The sequence below is a fragment of the Hoplias malabaricus genome, chromosome 15, assembly GCF_029633855.1.
Source record: "Hoplias malabaricus isolate fHopMal1 chromosome 15, fHopMal1.hap1, whole genome shotgun sequence".
Classification (NCBI taxonomy): Eukaryota; Metazoa; Chordata; class Actinopteri; order Characiformes; family Erythrinidae; genus Hoplias; species Hoplias malabaricus.
In genome coordinates, this window is record NC_089814.1 from 37,298,791 (window position 1) to 37,318,940 (window position 20,150).

Sequence of the window (20,150 nt, forward strand, 5' to 3'; positions counted from 1 at the left end):
CACACAGACACAGAGAGAACACACCACACTCCTCACAGACAGTCACCCGGAGGAAACCCACACAGACACAGGGAGAACACACCACACTCCTCACAGACAGTCACCCGGAGCGCGACTCAAACCCACAACCTCCTGCTGCGCCACTGTGCCACCTTTACACAGAAGGCAATGATATGTAAATCTTTTAAACCCTAATTTTTTTTTTAAAAAATAGAACAAAGACAATGCTTCATATGTTGAAACTGAGCAAGTTAATTGTTCATTGAAAAATATTTGCTTGATGCCAGCAACACATTCCAAAAAGGAACAAAAGACTAGTAAAGTTGTGTCATTCAGAACAGAGCGCTCTGATTGGCTGGATTAATAGAAATGAGACGCCCTTCACCCTTGCACACATAAACAAACAAGCACAAACAAAGGCTAATGAGACAGCGCCAGAGGTTCATTTACATCTCACTTACTTTTGGACTTAAAGGTGTTGTCCCAAAGGGCCCCATACACCTTTAGATCCTCCACAAAGTCCACCTTCGGTGACGTCAGCAGCCTGTTTACCTATAGATCTTCAAGGCTGTAGATTCAAACGATTTGGAACAGACTTGAAGTGTCATACCTGGCATACTGACCATATCCCTCCAGAAAATAACTCTGCTATTTAAAAATAGTCCTATCATTAAATAACTGATTCATGAAGAACATTTTATTATTATTTTAGCACAACAGTTTGTGTAGAGGCGGCACGGTGGTGCAGCAGGTATTGTCGCAGTCACACAGCTCCAAAGGAGGTTGTGGGTTCGATTCCCGCTCCGGGTGACTGTCTGTGAGGAGTGTGGTGTGTTCTCCCTGTGTCTGTGTGGGTTTCCTCCGGGTGACTGTCTGTGAGGAGTGTGGTGTGTTCTGCCTGTGTCTGCGTGGGTTTCCTCCGGGTGACTGTCTGTGAGGAGTGTGGTGTGTTCTCCCTGTGTCTGCGTGGGTTTCCTCTGGGTGACTGTCTGTGAGGAGTGTGGTGTGTTCTCCCTGTGTCTGCGTGGGTTTCCTCTGGGTGACTGTCTGTGAGGAGTGTTGTGTGTTCTCTCTGTGTCTGCGTGGGTTTCCTCCGGGTGACTGTCTGTGAGGAGTGTGGTGTGTTCTCCCTGTGTCTGCGTGGGTTTCCTCTGGGTGACTGTCTGTGAGGAGTGTTGTGTGTTCTCTCTGTGTCTGCGTGGGTTTCCTCCGGGTGACTGTCTGTGAGGAGTGTGGTGTGTTCTCCCTGTGTCTGCGTGGGTTTCCTCTGGGTGACTGTCTGTGAGGAGTGTTGTGTGTTCTCTCTGTGTCTGCGTGGGTTTCCTCCGGGTGACTGTCTGTGAGGAGTGTGGTGTGTTCTCCCTGTGTCTGCGTGGGTTTCCTCTGGGTGACTGTCTGTGAGGAGTGTTGTGTGTTCTCTCTGTGTCTGCGTGGGTTTCCTCCGGGTGACTGTCTGTGAGGAGTGTGGTGTGTTCTCCCTGTGTCTGCGTGGGTTTCCTCTGGGTGACTGTCTGTGAGGAGTGTGGTGTGTTCTCCCTGTGTCTGCGTGGGTTTCCTCTGGGTGACTGTCTGTGAGGAGTGTTGTGTGTTCTCTCTGTGTCTGCGTGGGTTTCCTCCGGGTGACTGTCTGTGAGGAGTGTGGTGTGTTCTCCCTGTGTCTGCGTGGGTTTCCTCTGGGTGACTGTCTGTGAGGAGTGTGGTGTGTTCTCCCTGTGTCTGCGTGGGTTTCCTCTGGGTGACTGTCTGTGAGGAGTGTGGTGTGTTCTCCCTGTGTCTGCGTGGGTTTCCTCTGGGTGACTGTCTGTGAGGAGTGTTGTGTGTTCTCTCTGTGTCTGCGTGGGTTTCCTCCGGGTGACTGTCTGTGAGGAGTGTGGTGTGTTCTCCCTGTGTCTGCGTGGGTTTCCTCTGGGTGACTGTCTGTGAGGAGTGTGGTGTGTTTTCTCTGTGTTTGCGTGGGTTTCCTTCGGGTGACTGTCTGTGAGGAGTGTGGTGTGTTCTCTCTGTGTCTGTGTGGGTTTCCTCCGGGTGACTGTCTGTGAGGAGTGTGGTGTGTTCTCCCTGTGTCTGCGTGGGTTTCCTCTGGGTGACTGTCTGTGAGGAGTGTGGTGTGTTCTCCCTGTGTCTGCGTGGGTTTCCTCTGGGTGACTGTCTGTGAGGAGTGTTGTGTGTTCTCTCTGTGTCTGTGTGGGTTTCCTCCGGGTGACTGTCTGTGAGGAGTGTGGTGTGTTCTCTCTGTGTCTGTGTGGGTTTCCTCCGGGTGCTCCGGTTTCCTCCCACGCTCCAAAAACACACGTTGGTAGGTGGATTGGAGACTCAAAAGTGTCTGTAGATGTGAGTGTGTGAGCGAATGTTTGAGTGTGTGTCACCCTGTGAAGGACTGGCGCCCCCTTCAGGGTTTATTCCCGCCTTGCACCGACTGATTCCCGGTAGGCTCTGGACCCATCGCCCAGTAGCGCCTAAGGTCCTTTGTGTACATTCATGAGACCTGTGTTTACTGTTTGAATGAAGCTAAATGTCTTAATCAACTCTGTGATCTCTGTTCAAAAGTTCAGGAAAAATAGTAAATTAAACATGAACAGAATCAAAGGTGTGTCTTTGGTCTCACAATTTGTGCATGCCCAGCTCATTCTGATGTGTGTGATCTGCCGTGGAGACGGACTGGGCTGCTCCGTCTCGGGGAGCACTCTGGGAGTCAGAATAGGTGTTTTATAATGAGTTCTGCTACCGGCGATAATCTACTATAAGAAGTAGCTAAGAATTGTACAGAAAGTCAATAGATTTGGTGCTAGTCTGTTTATTTATTTATTAATAACTCAGCAGAGGGTCTGAAATGTCACTAAATCTAGCGGCGAAGTCACTAAGTGGGCCATATTGAGGACCACAAGGTCCAAACGTCACGACTTCACGAGCGGATAGGTCTCCATTTTGTTGCAGTCTCCAAAGTGAGGACTTGGGGTGGGCTGTATGGCTCCATTTGGAACAGAGAGAGTGAAGTGGAACACAACCTGAGTAAACTGAACAGTAGCGTCCCATTCTCTAGCAGCGTCAGTCCTTCACAGGGCGACACACACTCACACCATTTTGAGTCGGACAACAGGGAGTGTTCTGGGACAGGACAATGAGTAATTGGGGACTGGAGAGGAGAGAGTGCTTTGGTACGCGACCAGAGGGAGTGACTGAGGACGGGACAAGAGCGAAGATTTAGAACACAACAAAAAAGCGTGATATGGGACAGAACAAAGCTGATTTGGCGCAAAAAATAAAAATAAAATGGCGATTCGGGATAGGACCTCGGTAACCGCTATTTGAACTGTGTAATGCCGCCCCCTGGCGGCGGAGGGCGTTGTGTGCAGCGTCTGTGATTTTGTATCAGGCAAAGGCTCCACTCGACATTCAGGAAAGATGGCGACGAGAGTCCTTCAGCGGCTGGGAAACGGCCTGAACACGGCGAGAAACGGGCTCCAGACCAAACAGCAGGCGGCATTAACTATCAGGTCAGACGGTTGCCTAAACTCTGAGGGTCTGAAAGAAGCGGAATTGTCCGGCGGGGGTTGGCTTCCGTGTACTTTAGCGGTGTGTTTACGATCCGCTCCCTATCCCCAGAAGTCGAGGTACTGTCTAGCGGCTAAGCTACTGCAGCGGTGTTTGAATGGTGTCCAGGCGGTGAAATACCCTCTGAGGAGAGCTCTAACCCCCCGGGGAGCAGCTGGAAGGGTTCAATTCTTGTCAGAAATATTCCCAAATAAACCCAGCTTCACAGAGGCTAGTGTTTTGCAGTTTCTCCGAGGGCAGACTGGAGGTGTTCATAGAGAGAGAGAGAGAGAGAGAGGTGGCCACCGGCCACAGGATTGAGCTCAAGGTCATTTTGAAAGCTCTGTTGTAACTCGAGAAGGTCTGTGTTTGCAGCTTGTAGCCAATATTTTCAACCTCCATTTCGGTTTCGTGTTCAGTCAGTGCACGTTTATTACACATTTAACGTGAAGATATATAACAGTTGACCCGGAGCTGCAGAGACCTGCGGTGGGGGCCCTTCAGAATAACAGTAAACACTGTCAATAAAATGGAAACCTGTGTGTTTACAGTTCTGACAAAACGCAAGGCCCTTCTCTGTGCTCTTCTGAGTGTGATTAAAGGACTAAAGAGGGGTTTATCACAACGTAATGTGGAGATATAACGGTTGGCTGTAAACGACAGATCTCTTTATGTGGCTATAGCCAACTCTAAAATGGCAGCCCCCTTTTCAGACTGGGTTTTCACTGTCTCCCTCTCTCTTTGTTCTCTCTCTCTCTTCAGGAGTCTGTCTGCGTCCTCAAACAGACACCGCGAAGACAGCTGGTTCAAGTCACTCTTCGTCCGAAAGGTGGACCCCAGAAAAGGCGCCCACTCCTACCTCCTGGCCAAGAAGGAAGACAACAACCTCTACAAAATCCAGTGTAGGTCCAGCGTACGTCCCCCGTGTGAACGGCTGCAGTCTCAGGCACTAAATTACACTGCTGCGTTTGCATTGATTTGGAGGCCAGATTAAAGTGGATTATGTGGAGATTTATGCCTTTGGTCGCTCGGCCATAACATGCCTTTCTTTTACAGTTCACAATGTCAAGCCAGAGTGCCTTGATGATTATAACAAACTTTGGTAAGATCATCCACATTGAGATGGTGTGTGGTTAACGCTTAATGAGTCTGTGTTTTATATTTTAAACCTCTGTGGTTTGTTCCCATGCTTGGCATTTCCCAGTGGAAATATCTTATCCATGGCTTTAGTCTTCAGCTCATGTTTTGGGGGGGGGGGGGATATGTAGTCTCAAGTGCTTTATTTTCTATAACGGTGCAGCAGCGCTCACGGTTTAACCGTGCTAGTTCAGTACCGCTGTCAAGTTCTGTCGTGTTTATCTACACTCAGTGAAGACGTCTTGCCAAGTATCCATGCGGACCCAGAATACCCCTGTGAGCTGGTGGGCACCTGGAACACGTGGTATGGAGAGCAGGACCAAGCAGGTAAAAAAAATATATATCATTTGTACGATTACCACCTTATAGTTATACAATTAATTACAGTCTAATGCCCACAGCATCTAATTTACTCTAATGATCTCCAAGAAAAACTCCACTGGCTCTGTAACGTAAGTGGACTTGTGTGGTTTGACACAGCGGTGGCGGCGCAGTAGGGAGTGTCTCTGTCACAGCTCCAGGGTCCTGGAGGTTATGGGTTCAAGTCCCGCTCCGGGTGACTGTCTGTGAGGAGTGTGGTGTGTTTTCTCTGTGTTTGCGTGGGTTTCCTTCGGGTGACTGTCTGTGAGGAGTGTGGTGTGTTCTCTCTGTGTCTGTGTGGGTTTCCTCCGGGTGACTGTCTGTGAGGAGTGTGGTGTGTTCTCCCTGTGTCTGTGTGGGTTTCCTTCGGGTGACTGTCTGTGAGGAGTGCGGTGTGTTCTCCCTGTGTCTGCGTGGGTTTCCTTCGGGTGACTGTCTGTGAGGAGTGTGGTGTGTTTTCTCTGTGTTTGCGTGGGTTTCCTTCGGGTGACTGTCTGTGAAGAGTGTGGTGTGTTCTCTCTGTGTCTGTGTGGGTTTCCTCCGGGTGACTGTCTGTGAGGAGTGTGGTGTGTTCTCTCTGTGTCTGCGTGGGTTTCCTTCGGGTGACTGTCTGTGAGGAGTGCGGTGTGTTCTCCCTGTGTCTGCGTGGGTTTCCTCCGGGTGACTGTCTGTGAGCAGTGCGGTGTGTTCTCTCTGTGTCTGCGTGGGTTTCCTGTGGGTGACTGTCTGTGAGGAGTGTGGTGTGTTCTCCCTGTGTCAGCGTGGGTTTCCTCCGGATGATCCGGTTTCCTCCCACTCTCCAAAAACACACATTAGTAGGTGGATTGGCGACTTAGAGTTGTCTGTAGGTGTGTGTGTGTGTACCTAGCCACTGGAATGCGTCGCATCGCAATGCCAGTCCCAAGGGAGGGTTACGTCAGCTGTAAAAACTGTGCCAGGTCAATGGTACGGATCACGGTTGAGTTGACGCTAGAAAAAGTAGTAGTAGTAGTCGGATGCAGAGGGAGCTATGCATTATTTTCTGCCCCTAATCAGTCATCTTTTTCACAGTATCACTTTAGGTTCTAATTGGGTAGCAGTCTCCTCTCAAGCCATTTCTGTCTCCTGTTACAAAGCTGTCACCAGACAACAAAGAAAAATAAGGCTGTGTGTTTGCCTGCTATAACTTTGGCAGTAGTTTATACCTCTCTCTTCTTTAACAGTGCATCTGTGGCGGTATAGAGGAGGCTACCCTGCCTTAACTGAAGTCATGAACAAACTCAGGATGAATAAGGTATGCAGTAGAGAAGGCATTACTTTATTCATGGAACTTGCTTGAACTATGAATGTTATGGTGATTTAAGTAAGAAATCCTTCTTCTGAATGACATTTGATTTGGCGATACATCACTGGCTGCTGTGATTTTGAACATATTCATTAACCATGTACATGAATGAGCATCAATAATGTATACGTATAAACAGTGTGATGCACAGAATCCACAGGGACATAATAAATAACCGAATTGGTTTTAAAAGGAAGTCTAGTCATTCCCTTCTGGTTTAAAACCAGCCACTATTCCGATGTTTCTTATACATCCGTAGGTTTAATTTTACCAAGACATCGCTGTGCTTTTCAGGAGTTCATGGAGTACAGAGATAAAAGAGGGAAGATGCTGCTGTCCCGTCGGAACCAGCTGCTCCTGGAGTTCAGCTTCTGGAACGAGCCTGTGCCCAGATCCGGTCCCAACGTCTATGAGCTCAGATCCTACCAGCTCAGGGTATGACGGCTTAAAGGCGTACATCGACACATCCGCATTTCATCAGTGAATAGATGAAGAATTGTGTGGTTTTTAGTTTTTACCACGATGCTTTTTCAATGATTTACCTAGTTAGTGTTTTGTCTTGTAAATGTAATAGCATCTATATCTTTGTTTCCAGCCCGGGACCATGATTGAGTGGGGGAACTATTGGTAAGAAAACACAATACAATTTCCTGTAGAATATATTTCATATTAATGTCTTGATACGGTCCTAGAGATATTTAACCATTGCAACTGCTTTTATCATTGCCTCTGCAGATTGTAGTTGCTGAATGTTGAGTACGGATGGTAACACTTGGTGTCAATTTAAAAATACATGCGATTTTATGGAAGATTATGTCAAACATGACCCGGTATAATTTTTGGCCTTAATTTTTGAAATAGAGTGGAACCTCTACCTACGAACTTGATCCGTTCCGTGACCCGGTTCGTAAGTGGAAAAGTTCGTTTCTCAAGTCAATTTTCCTCAATTAATGCGTTCCAGCCCCCGCCCCGAGAGTCCCCCTTTTTGCACTGATCTATGTTTACAACACTCTCAAATTAGTAAAAAAATACATGTAGCGTTACTAAAAATAAAAGAGAAATACAGTGGAAACAGTAATAAAAAAAGAAATAATAAAGTTGTAAGTGGTTACACATCGCTACCTTGAAGACGTGACGACTGGCTGGAGCAGTAACACAGGCACTGGCTGTATGACGGGAGGTGGGGGTGGGATAACGGAGAGTAGGCGGTGAATGTGGGGAGACGAAGCGTAGACACGGCTTAACTTAGCACCAATTTCAGTGTCTGCTATTTACACTAATGCTAAATTGCTAAAGCTACAATGTGCTAATCTTAAAAGCTCACTCCAGTCTGGGGGCGCTGGGAGACTTGCCTATTGGGGTCAGTGGACATTTCCAGACGCCGGCTCGGAGGAGGCTCGGGTTCATTTCTAGAGTCGTGGTTCGTTGGTGGAGGCGAAAAATATTCAAATGCCCGGTTCATATCTTGGAAAGTTCGTTAGTAGAGGTTCCACTGTACATTATTGCCTGCTAAAATGTCATCTTTCTAATTTGACTGAATTTGAAATCTCAGTTATAAATTGTGCATGCGTTCAAAACTAATCATTTGGAAGTGAAAATATCTGAAACAATGGAAATTCAGTACAAAATTCAGTACATTAAGGTGATTGAACCGCGTGCCAAAACATTATAGCGCTCCCTTTTTCAGGTAAGTGTCATTCTACAAAAATCTATCTATGATACTGTGATATACAGGCAGCTGTCTCATACTGAAAAGATGCAGCTTACAGGCTTTTCCCTTCAGACTTTTATACACGTTTTCATAAATAACACAAACTAGAGTGGAGCACTTTTCTTTTAGAGGAGTTTTTACAAAGTGGGCAGCCGTGGCCTAATGATTAGAGCTGAGGGCTGAAAGGTCGTTGGTTCGATTCCCCCAAAAATTGGGGGCGGTGGGAGTGAAGGAACAGCACTGTCCTCCTCCTCAATCCACGACCGAGGGGCCCTCGAGCAAGGCTTCAAACCCACAACTGCTCCTCTGGCGCCCCCTAGTGCACTAGTGTGTGTGTGTGTGAGATCACTGCCAAAGATGGGTTAAATGCACATTATTGTTACTATTATTATTATTTATTATTAAACACTGATTGAAAATACATTGGCAGGTTTATGAATATATACCCAACAGGTATCTGAAAATAAATTTCATTTTCATTATTATTATTAATTATTAATAAGTAGTATGTTAGCTATTATTATTCTTGCTAAACTGTTCATTGTTGACCATGTCCTCCAGCACAGTGTGTTAGTTAATGGAGAACATTATCAGCTCAGATATTCCAGTAGTAGTAGCCGTGTGATAACAGAAGTGAGTGGATCGTTTCAACAGGGCTCGGGCCATTGAGCTTCGGCAGCAGAACAACGAGGCTGTCGGAGGCTTCTTCTCTCAGATCGGAGACCTGTACATGGTGCATCACCTCTGGGGTAAGGGAACTTTAGCTGGGGAGTGTGTGTCATGATCCTAAAGCAACACCTTCTATAAAAACGTAACTGATGCTGCTGCAGAATTCGGAAAAATGACTGAACAGAAACACACTCCAAAGCACAACAGTATTAGCCTGTTATCTCTTGTGAGCACTTTGTAGTTCTACAATTACAGAATGTCGTTCACCTGTTGCTCTGCATACTTTCCACTCGTTCCACTCTTAAGTCATTAACACACATCAAACACTGTAGCTAGAACAGCTTGTGTAATAATGAAACACAAAGAAAGGTTGGAAAATGTTTGCTAATAATGAGCAATGCACGCATTTATAAGTGCATTAATGTACAAAAATAATCTCTCTCACAGCTTACAAAGACTTGCAGTCAAGGGAAGAGACCAGAAACGCAGCCTGGAAGCATGACGGCTGGGACGAGGTCGTCTACTACACGGGTGAGTCTAGAAACACAGTACAAATGTAGAAACGTTTTACCACTCCTCAGGACCTGTCTAACTGTGAATACGTCTTCCCTCGTCGTCGTTAGTTCCTCTGATTCAGCACATGGAGTCGAGAATAATGATTCCAATGAAGAATTCGCCTCTGAAGTAGCTTCCCCTGACGACCGCGACGGAAACTACGAATCAAAAGGATGCTACAGGATTCCGACTAAAGCTCAGTCAGATTCGTCACGGCCTGGATTTCTGCTCAGTCTCGATTATTTCTGGGGTTCTCCATGTTCCATGATTCTCCATGTTTTCTTTTTGCGTTTCTTAGGTTCCATCCCAATTCCCTTCAACTCAGTGGCCATAGCTGATGAGCACTTAGTCGACAGAGGTCCAGAGCAACAGAGCTGGACACTCACGATTTGACCGTTTTACACTAGCACTTCAGCAGAGAGCTCCTGAGCTCTGTCTACGAACACAACAACTCTTCTTTTCAGCTTTTCTCTGTCATTGCAGCACAAAAAATAAACAAAGTCTTGTGTTTTTATCAAAGCCCCAGTTGCCATCGGCATGACTTTGGTAGCAGTTGCTATTTTGATTTGTTTGTTAATCAGTTATGCAGGATCTGATTTTGTTTTCTTGGTGTATGTAGATTACAACGGATCAACACTGACGTACATGCATGCAGTATAGATTTAAAAAAATAATAATAATAATTCTCTTCAAATCAAAAATTCATGCTGCTTTGGGGTTTTTCTCGGTTACATTTTTGTTTTCTGAACACGGTAGTTCAAGATCAAGGCAGCCACAGATGAACCTGACTGCCCCACCCCACACACACACACACACTAGCTGAAGGTAGTTCCGTTAGAGCAAAGCATCTGTTTAGAAACCAGTGTCGCCTTTAGGCTTGCGGTTTAATTTTTTGGTTTCAGAAAATACAAAAATGACATTGTGCACAGACAGAGGAACTGTTGCCTGAAAACTGTTGTTTTTTTGTTTTTTTGTATCCTAAAGCGTGCACATTTAAAGCAATAGTAAAATAAAATTGAAAATAAACAGTTGCTGGATGCTTATTTGAGTGGTGGAGGTGAGAAGGGGAATTTCAGTTGAAATGCCTCTACAAAATTGAAGTCCCTTTTTTTTTTAAAACTTTTAAACAGCTGTTTTGGTCTGGACAGACTTCCTGAGCGGGAGCAACAGAGTTCTCGGTACCGATCGTGTGTTCTTAAACAAGCACTCGGGTTATCACAAGAGTTCGAAATGTCATCTTACCCCTTTGAAAACCGGGCCTAACTGCCTTGTGGGCCCTGCTCAGCCATTACTGTGGGAGTCTGTGGGAGAATTGAACAATGAACTCTTTCTTAATGTTTAATGTGGTTTTATTTAACAACCAGTGCTTTGAGAAGGTTAGATGTACATACTGAATTAAATTTATGATTCAAAAACTCCTATCCTCTCCTGTGTTTTGAATGAAGTAAAGATCTTGTGGTAAGAAGCTGAAAAGGGAAGGGTAGTTTCAGTCAGAGACTTTTATTTTTAAAAAAAAGCATAAGTTAAATGGTTAAGTTGTAAACAAAGCCATTTATTTACAGTACGTCTCAACCATTTATTTTTAGACATAAAATCAGTAAAGTTTGGTGCAAAAGTAATCGAGGTGGTGATGAGAATCTGGTGTCTGAAGTTTCTAATATTTCTAAAATCAAGATATTATAATTGTGTTTATATATATATATATATATTTTTTATTTCCACACGATAGGTTTGAAACCATCTTTTGTCCTAACATACTTTTAAAATGCTGGGATTTGTGGTATGGATGTCAACTTTGAACAAATCAGTCTCAGTATGAACTTAAACAATTGTTTTGAACGTTCTTTTCTGTAATGTTTGTTATAATCTACAACCCTCAATGAAAAATTAAATAATATTTCAAAATTTAACCACGTGAAACCTTAAAAGGACATTTCCTTCACCCAAGTGAGTCGATGTAGCATCACTGAACCGAATCTCACTGTTCACAAGAGTTGACTCAATTTGTGATTCATGATTCGTGTGAATCTTAATAGGACTAACCCCTGAGTGACTGACGCAAAGAGCGTTTTAATGAACTCTTTTTGAGTGAAGGGCAGTCTAGGGAATCAGAACAAAACTCATGTGGACCACAGTTATAGTCACAGCAACAAAAAATCGGTTTAATTCTAAAGGATATTAGAGGCTTTAATCGTTTTTTGTAACAATGCATTTTGACGTTTTCGTGTTGTGAATTAACTTCAGAGTGAAAAATCCAATGCGAGAATATTTTAGTATATGGGCTCTTTAATGGAATGGGTTGGAAAGAATCGATTCGTTGGCTAAATGATTCAGCCAAATGATTGGCATTTCGAATAGCCAATCAAACCCGAGTACAAGCTCGCATTCACTTGAGCATAGACCAATAAAAGGATGCGGTGGGCGGGCCCATAGAGCGCGTGTTGGATAGTTCTGGAAGGCGGCTCGAATCTCTCTCTCTCCCCGCGGTAACGACGCTGAAGCTCAGACGCTATGGCGGCGGTGAAGGCGCTGAACCCGAAGGCGGAGGTGGCGCGGGCCCAGGCGGCGCTGGCGGTGAACATCAGCGCGGCACGCGGACTCCAGGACGTGCTGAAGAGCAACCTCGGGCCCAAAGGAACCATGAAAATGTGAGCGGAGTTTAATGCTTCACCGCTTTGTTCGGCGCCTTCAGTTTCGCGCAGGCGCTGTTACCGGGAGCCCGTGGACGGCTAACTCCTTACCGCACAAAGTTGTTCAAACCGAGTGCAGAGCTGAGGAACATGTTTAAGGCGCCTTAAAATATATTTGTGCATTATAATGTTCCGTTCCACCTTGAATTGTGCAGAATTCACATTGTAGCGTTATTCTTTTGCATGGGTTTTACCGGTCCACCTTAAACGTCGCGGACGCTGCGTTCTGAATGGACGTTTTCGTTACATTTAAGGTGGAACGGATAATTCGAAAAATAATCCGAGGAATTAATATGCTGTTTCAGCTTCCAATTATGTAGTTTGGCTTTATTTTGATAGTTTAAGCAGTTCTCCGCAGGGTAATTTTGAACCGTGTATTTTTAAAAGCTTATTTAGGAAATGCCGACTCACCGTTAAACTCAGAGCGGCGTTGCTAAGGCTAACGCTAGCTCGCTGTTAGCATTAGTTCCCTCAGATCCACATGGTGCCTGTGTCTAGCTTTGGAGCTAAAGCTAGCGGCACATTTTCATTATCTCTGTGTAACGGGAGTGACCGGCTCAGCTTCGAGCTGTATTCTTGACTCTGACACTTATTTTAGACGTATTTATATTTGGAGTTTTATAAAACGGAGAAATTGAGAGGTTATCTGGCGGTAATTGTGTTCCCAGTGAGTGTGACCCGCCCTGTTTCAGTTCTCTTCCTCTGTAGGAGCCCGGTTTACCCTCGCCTTAATTTGTCTACTAACTAATGTCGACAAAAATCAGTCTAATTGTTCGGACATGTTTTAATGGTATGTTCTGTTTCCTGTACACAGGCTTGTATCCGGTGCTGGAGACATCAAGCTCACTAAAGATGGCAATGTTCTGTTGCACGAGATGGTAAGAGAGCTTTATTGGTGTCTGTTGAACAATAGAAGTGCACTGTTTCCTAGCAGTTTATTTGGAACCGTATCTTAATATGACCACAACATATTGTTGCCGAGTGGCATATTATTTGTTTTCGCTGCCCAGTGTTTTATTAATACACGGTTTTTAGATGCACACACTGCACAGGTAGTTCCATCTTTTTAAACAGGCTTTGGTGATTTGATTTTATATTAACATTAATTCTTTTTAAGCATTTCACATTTTTAAACAAACTATGAACTGATTTTGTTCTCTGCATTAAATCCTAATGAAAGTGTTTATGCTTCCTTTATTTCTTTATTTAGCTTTGGAGGGAGTGACGTTTACAGCATGCGTACGTCCAGTTTAGGTTTTAGCAGTTTTTAAACGTAGCTGTTTCATTACATTTTTATAGCTTATTAAAATCATAATTTGATGTGTTTTCAGGGGCTTCAAGGTGGTGCCCCAGAGCACTGTTCTCTTCCACTTTGCTAATTAATTTTCATTCTTCCAGTGACAGGAAATATGTCCGTCCCTTAATCGTTGAAGAAAAAGGCAGTAGCTCTTCTGTTGTCGAGACTTTTATATCAAAGCTTGTGCGTACTATGTACAGGGGGTCCTCGACTTACGACGTTTATCCGTTCCTACGTCGTGTCGTAAACCGGTTTTGGGTTTAAATCAGAACATACTGTAAGCACTGATCCTAACACAGTAATGATCAAAACACACAATTCATAGGAGCAGATCCTTTCACATGTTCACGGATGCGATCTTTATCCTTGATAATCGTAGCGACAGTCGAACGACTGAGTCCAAGCGACCAGCCAATGTTTGTCGCTGTCGAATCGCTTTATGATGTCTAACTTCACTTCCATGGCGATGGCTTCCCTCTTCTTCGATGCACTGCCATCAGAAGAGTCTGCCTTACGCTTGGGAGCCGTAATGAAGGGCAAAAAGTTCACCAAATCAAACACACCCGTGCACACGTGAGAGAGAACGACGTAGCAGCGAGCTAAAATGGCGTACAGTGTGACTGGGGTGACGCCGTCGTCCTCGGTCCCGAGCCGCGTAACCGTGTATTCGTCCGCCGCCCACACCACACACGAAGTTCCCGTTACGACGTTTACGACGCAAAACCACTTCAGTCTAGACAAGGCTTTATACAGTAAATGGGAGATGTGTCGTAACCCGAGGACCTCCTGTATATTGTCATTAAACCAAGAAACGTTTGATGTTGAAGTGGCTGGCTTCATGTGTTTTGAGGGGGAAAATGGAGCTATCCACTAGTAAAATGAGTGTTTAATGCCTTTCTTTTTGTCATTCTTCAATTAGCAAATCCAGCATCCCACTGCATCCCTGATTGCTAAGGTGGCTACCGCCCAGGACGACATCACCGGAGATGGCACTACATCCAATGTACTCATCATCGGAGAGCTCCTGAAGCAGGCAGACCTTTATGTTTCAGAGGTCGGCATGTGTGTCAGATGCTTATTTAGTTTCCAAGGCACATGTAGTAATAGATACATACGATCTCAACTTCCAACAGCACGTACTGTTTGTTTTGGTTCATCGTATTGCTGTTTGAGATTAATGCGCCTCTATGCACAGTAATCGCCCGTGGGTGCTTGTGTAGCACGCCATGGCCTTGATCTGTGCTACAGTGAAGTGTGGTCTATACCTCTGCATTAGAAGAAGCTCTGTTCTTTCTATGTGTTCATGAGACCAGCACAAAAACCTGGTGTATACTTATTTATTTATTTACATAAAGATGAGCATGAACAGATGAGACATTGCAGTGTCGATTTGGAACTAGTTTCTCGTAATTTCTCAGTAGTGCAACATGTCCTTTTCATTGGTAAACTTGTCCTTTTTTATATGCTGTTTACTCCTCAGGGTCTCCACCCCAGAATCATTGCAGAGGGCTTTGAAGCTGCTAAGGACCGGGCCCTGCAGGTGCTGGAGCAGGTCAAAGTCACCAAGGAGATGGACCGGGAGACTCTTGTCAATGTAGCCAGAACTTCACTGAGGACCAAGGTGCACGCAGCGCTGGCCGACCTGCTCACGGAGGTAAGGGGGGAGGGCGGATACGTGGCTTTCAAATACGTCTTCGGTGGAAAGGAGGTCACCCTCGTATACGATCTCGACGTCCAGCGGCTCGTACTGTTTGTTTTGGTTCATCGTATTGTTATTTGAGATTAACGCGCCTCTATGCACAGTAAACACCCTTGGGTGCTTGTGTAGCACGCCTTGGCCTTGATCTGTGCTACAGTGAAGTGTGGTCTATACCTCTGCATTAGAAGAAGCTCTGTTCTTTCTATGTGTTCATGAGACCAGCACAAAAACACTTGTCTGTCGCCTGCTAGTGTCAGTCACTTCTTATCAGGAAACCCATGTTAGATTTGTGTGGGAATTGGCTTCATTCTTTATTATTATTATTATTTCTGCCGTTGTAATAAAGCAAGCTTTTAAAGCGATAAATCTAGATATCTAGAAATATACGGACACTGATTTCTTTGAAAAAGAAGAGAGTTTCTCTTAGACTTGTTTGCCTTGTCGTATTTCCTCAGGCGGTTGTCGACGCTGTCCTTGCCATCAAGAAACCCAACGAGCCTATTGACCTCTTCATGGTGGAGATCATGGAAATGAAGCACAAAACGGAGAGCGATACACAGTAAGAGTCTGCGTTGTTATTTTTCAAATTAAAATACGTTTCATTTTCCACGACTAGAAATGAAATGTGAATAATACAGGTTCTGTTCTCGTTTGCGTATTTCAGGTTGATCAGAGGTCTGGTGTTGGACCATGGAGCCAGGCATCCGGACATGAAGAAGAGGGTGGAAGACGCCTACGTCCTGACCTGCAACGTCTCTTTGGAATACGAGAAAACGTAGGCCTTGCTTGTTTTTCCAAAGACACAGGCGTGTCTCGCGTGTCTGCGTTCTGAACTAATGTGATGTGTGTGTTTCTGCAGAGAGGTGAACTCCGGCTTCTTCTATAAGAGTGCTGCGGAGAGGGAGAAGCTGGTGAAGGCTGAGAGGAAATTCATTGAGGAACGAATTCAGAAGATCATTGCACTTAAGAACAAAGTGTGTGCCGACAATGACAAGGGCTTCGTGGTCATCAACCAGAAGGTGAGGGATCAGAGCCGTTTATGCTCCTCTACGTTCAGAGTTGTATAAGAGTGCATTTCATTTTAAATGTTTCGTATAAACCTTCCCCTTCAGTTGACTTTACAGACGTCTTATGCACAGTAAACACCCGTGGGTGCTTGTGTAGCACGCCTTGGACTTAAACTGTGCTAGAGTGAAGTGTGGTCTATACCTCTGCATTAGAAGAAGCTCTGTTCTTGCTACATGTATTCTGTGACCAGCACATTGTGAACATTGCTACTGAACTCTGTGTAGGTTCTGAAACAGTGTCTAAGCACAGTCTTTCTCACAGGGTATTGATCCATTCTCTCTGGACGCTCTTGCCAAGGAAGGCATCGTGGCTCTGCGCCGGGCAAAAAGGAGGAACATGGAGAGGTATGGGTCCAGTTAAGCCTTTTAGCCAGCAGCTAATACTTGCTAAAGTCACCTGGCTTGCTAGGTTTTATATATTTTCTGCAGCAGTGTTATTGAGAGAGTTGAGAAGGCTGCCTTGTCGTCTGTAAAACAACGTCTCAGCCCTGTCCTCTGGCTTTCTGCTGACTCGTGCTGCCATGTTTGCAGTGTTAAAATACATTTAGAGATGTGGTATTTACCAGAAGATTACTGTTTGTGTTCCTGTGTCCTCACACACACACACACACAAGTGCAGGGATTTATTTATTTATTCTTTCCACCAGGTAGATTTTACTTTACTAAATGCAGTCAAACACCATGCCACATTATCAGTGTCACCACATCAAATCACTGCCTTGGTAGAGAGCACACAAGTCACTCTACTGTCCGACCTGCTCAGTACAGCAGCAGTGTAACCAAACTTAACATAGATCCCTGTGTAATCTTTCAGACTCAGTCTGGCCTGTGGTGGTGTACCAATGAACTCCGTGGATGACCTCACTCCAGAATGCTTGGGTCACGCTGGTCTTGTCTACGAACACACACTGGTTGGTTTGGCCTTTTATTCTCACTTAAGGATCGTTAACGTTAGTGAAGCAGCGTTGGACAATCGTTCTGATTGTTTGCTGGTTGTGTGCTGTAACAGGGTGAGGAGAAGTACACGTTCATCGAGAAGTGTGGAAACCCTCGTTCCGTGACGTTGCTGATCAAAGGCCCCAACAAACACACCCTGACACAGATCAAGGATGCTGTGAGAGACGGCCTGCGCGCGGTCAAAAACGCTCTCGAAGACGGTAGGGATACTTTCCTTGGCTTCATTTACTACTTTAGGAGAGCAGTAAGCTCTAATTGTTTAATTATTACGGAATTACTGGTTCTGTGAGGTTAAGATGAAGGGACTGAGGGTTATTAACATCTTAAGCCCTATTCGGATGGGATTAGTTTTCCATAAGGAGCGTTTTCCACAGGACGTCAGTAATGTTTACAGTGGATCTGCACTGGATATGTCTCCGAAAATAACAGGTGGGAGAAGCCGTGCCACAGTGGATCAGACACATCAGAGATACTGGAGTTTTTAGAGCATCACAACTGTTCTGAGAACAGCCTAAACGTATCCAGACCTTATCTTCTAGTCGTTAATAACAGATAACGGACGAGAAGACGGACAAACCTTCACTGATCCTTCACGCAGTTATTAGAACTGATATTATACACAGTTTAATGGTTAAGTTAAAGAGTAGGACACGTTGGTAATAATACGTACGGAGGACACTAATGCGCAGGAAACCTCCCTACAGCCGCCAGAGACGTCTCTTCACTCGGTGGTTCTTCGGGTCGTTTTGTGGATTTGATCGTGGTGCTTCATTCAGCCACTGAGCTTTTAATTAAACCATATATTTAATCACTAAACACCTCCTCCAGCTCCTCAGACAGGATTAATAACCTGGGTTTATATTTACTGCTCATTTTTACAGTGAGAAAAAGGCTTCCTGAAATGGAAGCACAGTCTGGGGGGAAAACGACTGTCACCTTACCCCACATCCACATGTAAAACTAATAGGACTTTAGCGCCCACGATTCTGGGATGCAGATGTGTCTTATTTGATTTAAGGATTGCTTTTATGTTGGTGGCACCCGCAGACACTCGGGAACAGTATGTTCAGTCGTGTTTCATCCACGTCTTTCCCATGTCACACCAACAATAAAATCTCCCCCACAGCAAAACCTTTCAGTGTCAGAGTTTTGCAGTTGATTGTGTTGCTTAATTTATCTGTTTATAGGGAGGGGGGAAAAATGCACTACTCCAACCTCTGATCTTTTCTTCACACAGGCAGTGTTGTTGCTGGAGCCGGTGCGTTTGAGGTTGCTGTAGCTGATGCTCTGGTGAAGCACAAGCCCAAAGTGAAGGGCAGAGCTCAGCTGGGTGTGCAGGCTTTTGCTGATGCCTTGCTCATCATTCCTAAGGTACAGTTGATATTTAAGAATTGACCTGTTTCAGAATAATACGATATATACTGAATACGAAGATATCCACTTTTTGTATTTACCCATCCTTAACGTTTCAGCACTGATCTAAACTACGACGGCCTGTTTTCTTTGCAGGTCCTGGCCCAGAACTCGGGGTACGATCCACAGGAGACACTCGTGAAGCTTCAGACTGAGTTCAAAGAGTCTGCTCAGCTCATTGGGGTGGACTTGAGCACAGGTGCTTGTCTCTAATTAAACACGTTATCCCTTAATTGAGCTAACGTTTTCACTAAAGGAATGAATCGTTTTTAAAAGTCATAGCAGCTTGGCTGATGTTTTCTGTTGGTTCCACGGTGCTCAGGTGAACCGATGCTTGCTGGGGAGGCTGGGGTTTGGGACAACTACAGTGTTAAAAAGCAGCTCCTTCACTCATGGTGAGTAACACCACTATTTATTGCAAGACGTTTATGGCATGGCTGAATTCTGCGTTACTCTCTCAGTAGTAAAAAGCAGTCAGACACCATGCAAAAGTATATTTCTCTCTTATTTCATCACCGATGGATTCTGGAAATCTCATCGTTGCTTTAAGGGAGAGTACATTCCTTTTGACTGTGGTCAACTGTTCTGTTGCACTTCTGCCTTGGATTATTCCAGTTACAGCCACATCTCAGACCTGCGCCGGGTTCTTTACTCTGACACATGGCTGGATCATGTTTAATTAGAGATGTGATGTTTCTGACTTGAGAAAAACAAAAGTAGATTGAGGTACTAAGTATTTAAACAACGAAACATGTCAGATCACTGTTTCCGTGAGATTTTGAAGTGTCTTTCTGACAGCGTTTCTCTTTCCTCTCCCCCTCAGCACGGTAATTGCTAGCAACATCCTCCTGGTAGATGAGATCATGAGAGCTGGAATGTCTTCCCTCAAAGGCTAAAATAATCAAGCATGATTTTAAAATCACCATGGGATGAAGTCGGGCTGGTGGTGGCCCGCGGATCAGCGCCCAGACCCTCCCGAGTTCTGCTCTGGATTCCAACAGCAATGACAAACGCCTCTCATCAACGTCCTGCTCGTTCTGTCTAGCGTTTCATGCCCCGTTTAAAATTGTCGCTCTTCCACCAGTTACTTGGGTTATTTATGAAATCTCTTTTGTTAAAAGGCACTGAACTACGATAGTTTTTTTTTTTTTTTTTCTTTCTTCTTTGTACCCATTAAACATTTCGGTCCATGAAAACGTGTCGAGTGTGTGACTGGTCGAAGAAACCAGGCAGTCGTTCTTGCTTCAAAACGTTTTATTCAAATCAAATGAACACGGTATTTCCTGCCAGATCAATGTTTATTAAAATTGGCTATGTTTAATTAGTCTAGAAAATGCAAGAATTCAAAAAGAGCTAGCCGTTCTGGATAACAACGCAGAGCAGTTTGAAACGTGATGAGCTTGAGAAGTCGGCTCCTCGAGGGGTTTAAAACTTAGCAAAATTAGACTCGTGAAAAGATCGGTGACATGAAATACGTAGTTAAACCAAAAGTGAAGCTGCTCTGATATTGCTTCAGGAATCAAAACAGTTATGTTACAATTCAAGGGAATCGCCGTAAAAGTTCTTGATGTGCGTTCAGCCCAGTCCTAATCTTCTTTAAAGCCAGCCATGTCCGATCCCCTCCTTTTAGTTCTGTCTTCTTATAAAAACCAATGTCCTTCTCTTTAGTCCCTTTCCTCTTACTTCCTTGTACTCCATTATCATCAAACTCCTCAGATTTCAACCAAAGCTTTTATTCAG

General features: G+C 44.8%; 2 protein-coding genes and 1 non-coding gene across 3 annotated transcripts; all 3 read left to right on the forward strand.

Annotated features, from left to right (window-relative positions):
- The first annotated feature begins 3,217 nt into the window (after positions 1-3,217).
- Positions 3,218-10,193, forward strand: LOC136668495 (protein NipSnap homolog 2-like). Its single transcript, XM_066646038.1, has 10 exons — positions 3,218-3,494; positions 4,294-4,433; positions 4,588-4,633; positions 4,901-4,995; positions 6,231-6,301; positions 6,647-6,787; positions 6,948-6,979; positions 8,718-8,812; positions 9,180-9,263; positions 9,356-10,193. Exons 1-10 carry the CDS (start codon positions 3,403-3,405, stop codon positions 9,418-9,420), a joined length of 861 nt encoding a protein of 286 aa, XP_066502135.1. The 5' UTR covers positions 3,218-3,402; the 3' UTR covers positions 9,421-10,193.
- A 1,518-nt stretch (positions 10,194-11,711) lies between these two features.
- Positions 11,712-19,992, forward strand: cct6a (chaperonin containing TCP1, subunit 6A (zeta 1)). The gene is made up of 14 exons (XM_066645549.1): positions 11,712-11,935; positions 12,792-12,855; positions 14,194-14,328; positions 14,755-14,928; positions 15,429-15,532; positions 15,638-15,748; positions 15,833-15,992; positions 16,303-16,385; positions 16,855-16,951; positions 17,050-17,197; positions 18,235-18,368; positions 18,507-18,609; positions 18,733-18,805; positions 19,234-19,992. Exons 1-14 carry the CDS (start codon positions 11,799-11,801, stop codon positions 19,304-19,306), a joined length of 1,596 nt encoding a protein of 531 aa, XP_066501646.1. The 5' UTR covers positions 11,712-11,798; the 3' UTR covers positions 19,307-19,992.
- Positions 18,842-18,973, forward strand: LOC136669011 (small nucleolar RNA SNORA15). Its single transcript, XR_010795585.1, has one exon. It is a non-coding gene; the product is annotated as a small nucleolar RNA SNORA15 (small nucleolar RNA).
- Positions 19,993-20,150: the final 158 nt, after the last annotated feature.

What these genes read in the sequence shown, in the direction of transcription:
- cct6a (XM_066645549.1), top strand. Translation starts at nt 11,799, where the DNA reads ATGGCGGCGGTGAAGGCGCTGAACCCGAAGGCGGAGGTGGCGCGGGCC. An exon ending in TCGTGGTCATCAACCAGAAG is followed by an intron (nt 15,993 to 16,302) that starts GTGAGGGATCAG and finishes TCTTTCTCACAG; the next exon opens with GGTATTGATCCATTCTCTCT. An exon ending in CAAAAACGCTCTCGAAGACG is followed by an intron (nt 17,198 to 18,234) that starts GTAGGGATACTT and finishes TTCTTCACACAG; the next exon opens with GCAGTGTTGTTGCTGGAGCC.
- LOC136668495 (XM_066646038.1), top strand. Translation starts at nt 3,403, where the DNA reads ATGGCGACGAGAGTCCTTCAGCGGCTGGGAAACGGCCTGAACACGGCG. An exon ending in ACAAACTCAGGATGAATAAG is followed by an intron (nt 6,302 to 6,646) that starts GTATGCAGTAGA and finishes TGTGCTTTTCAG; the next exon opens with GAGTTCATGGAGTACAGAGA. An exon ending in TCAGATCCTACCAGCTCAGG is followed by an intron (nt 6,788 to 6,947) that starts GTATGACGGCTT and finishes CTTTGTTTCCAG; the next exon opens with CCCGGGACCATGATTGAGTG.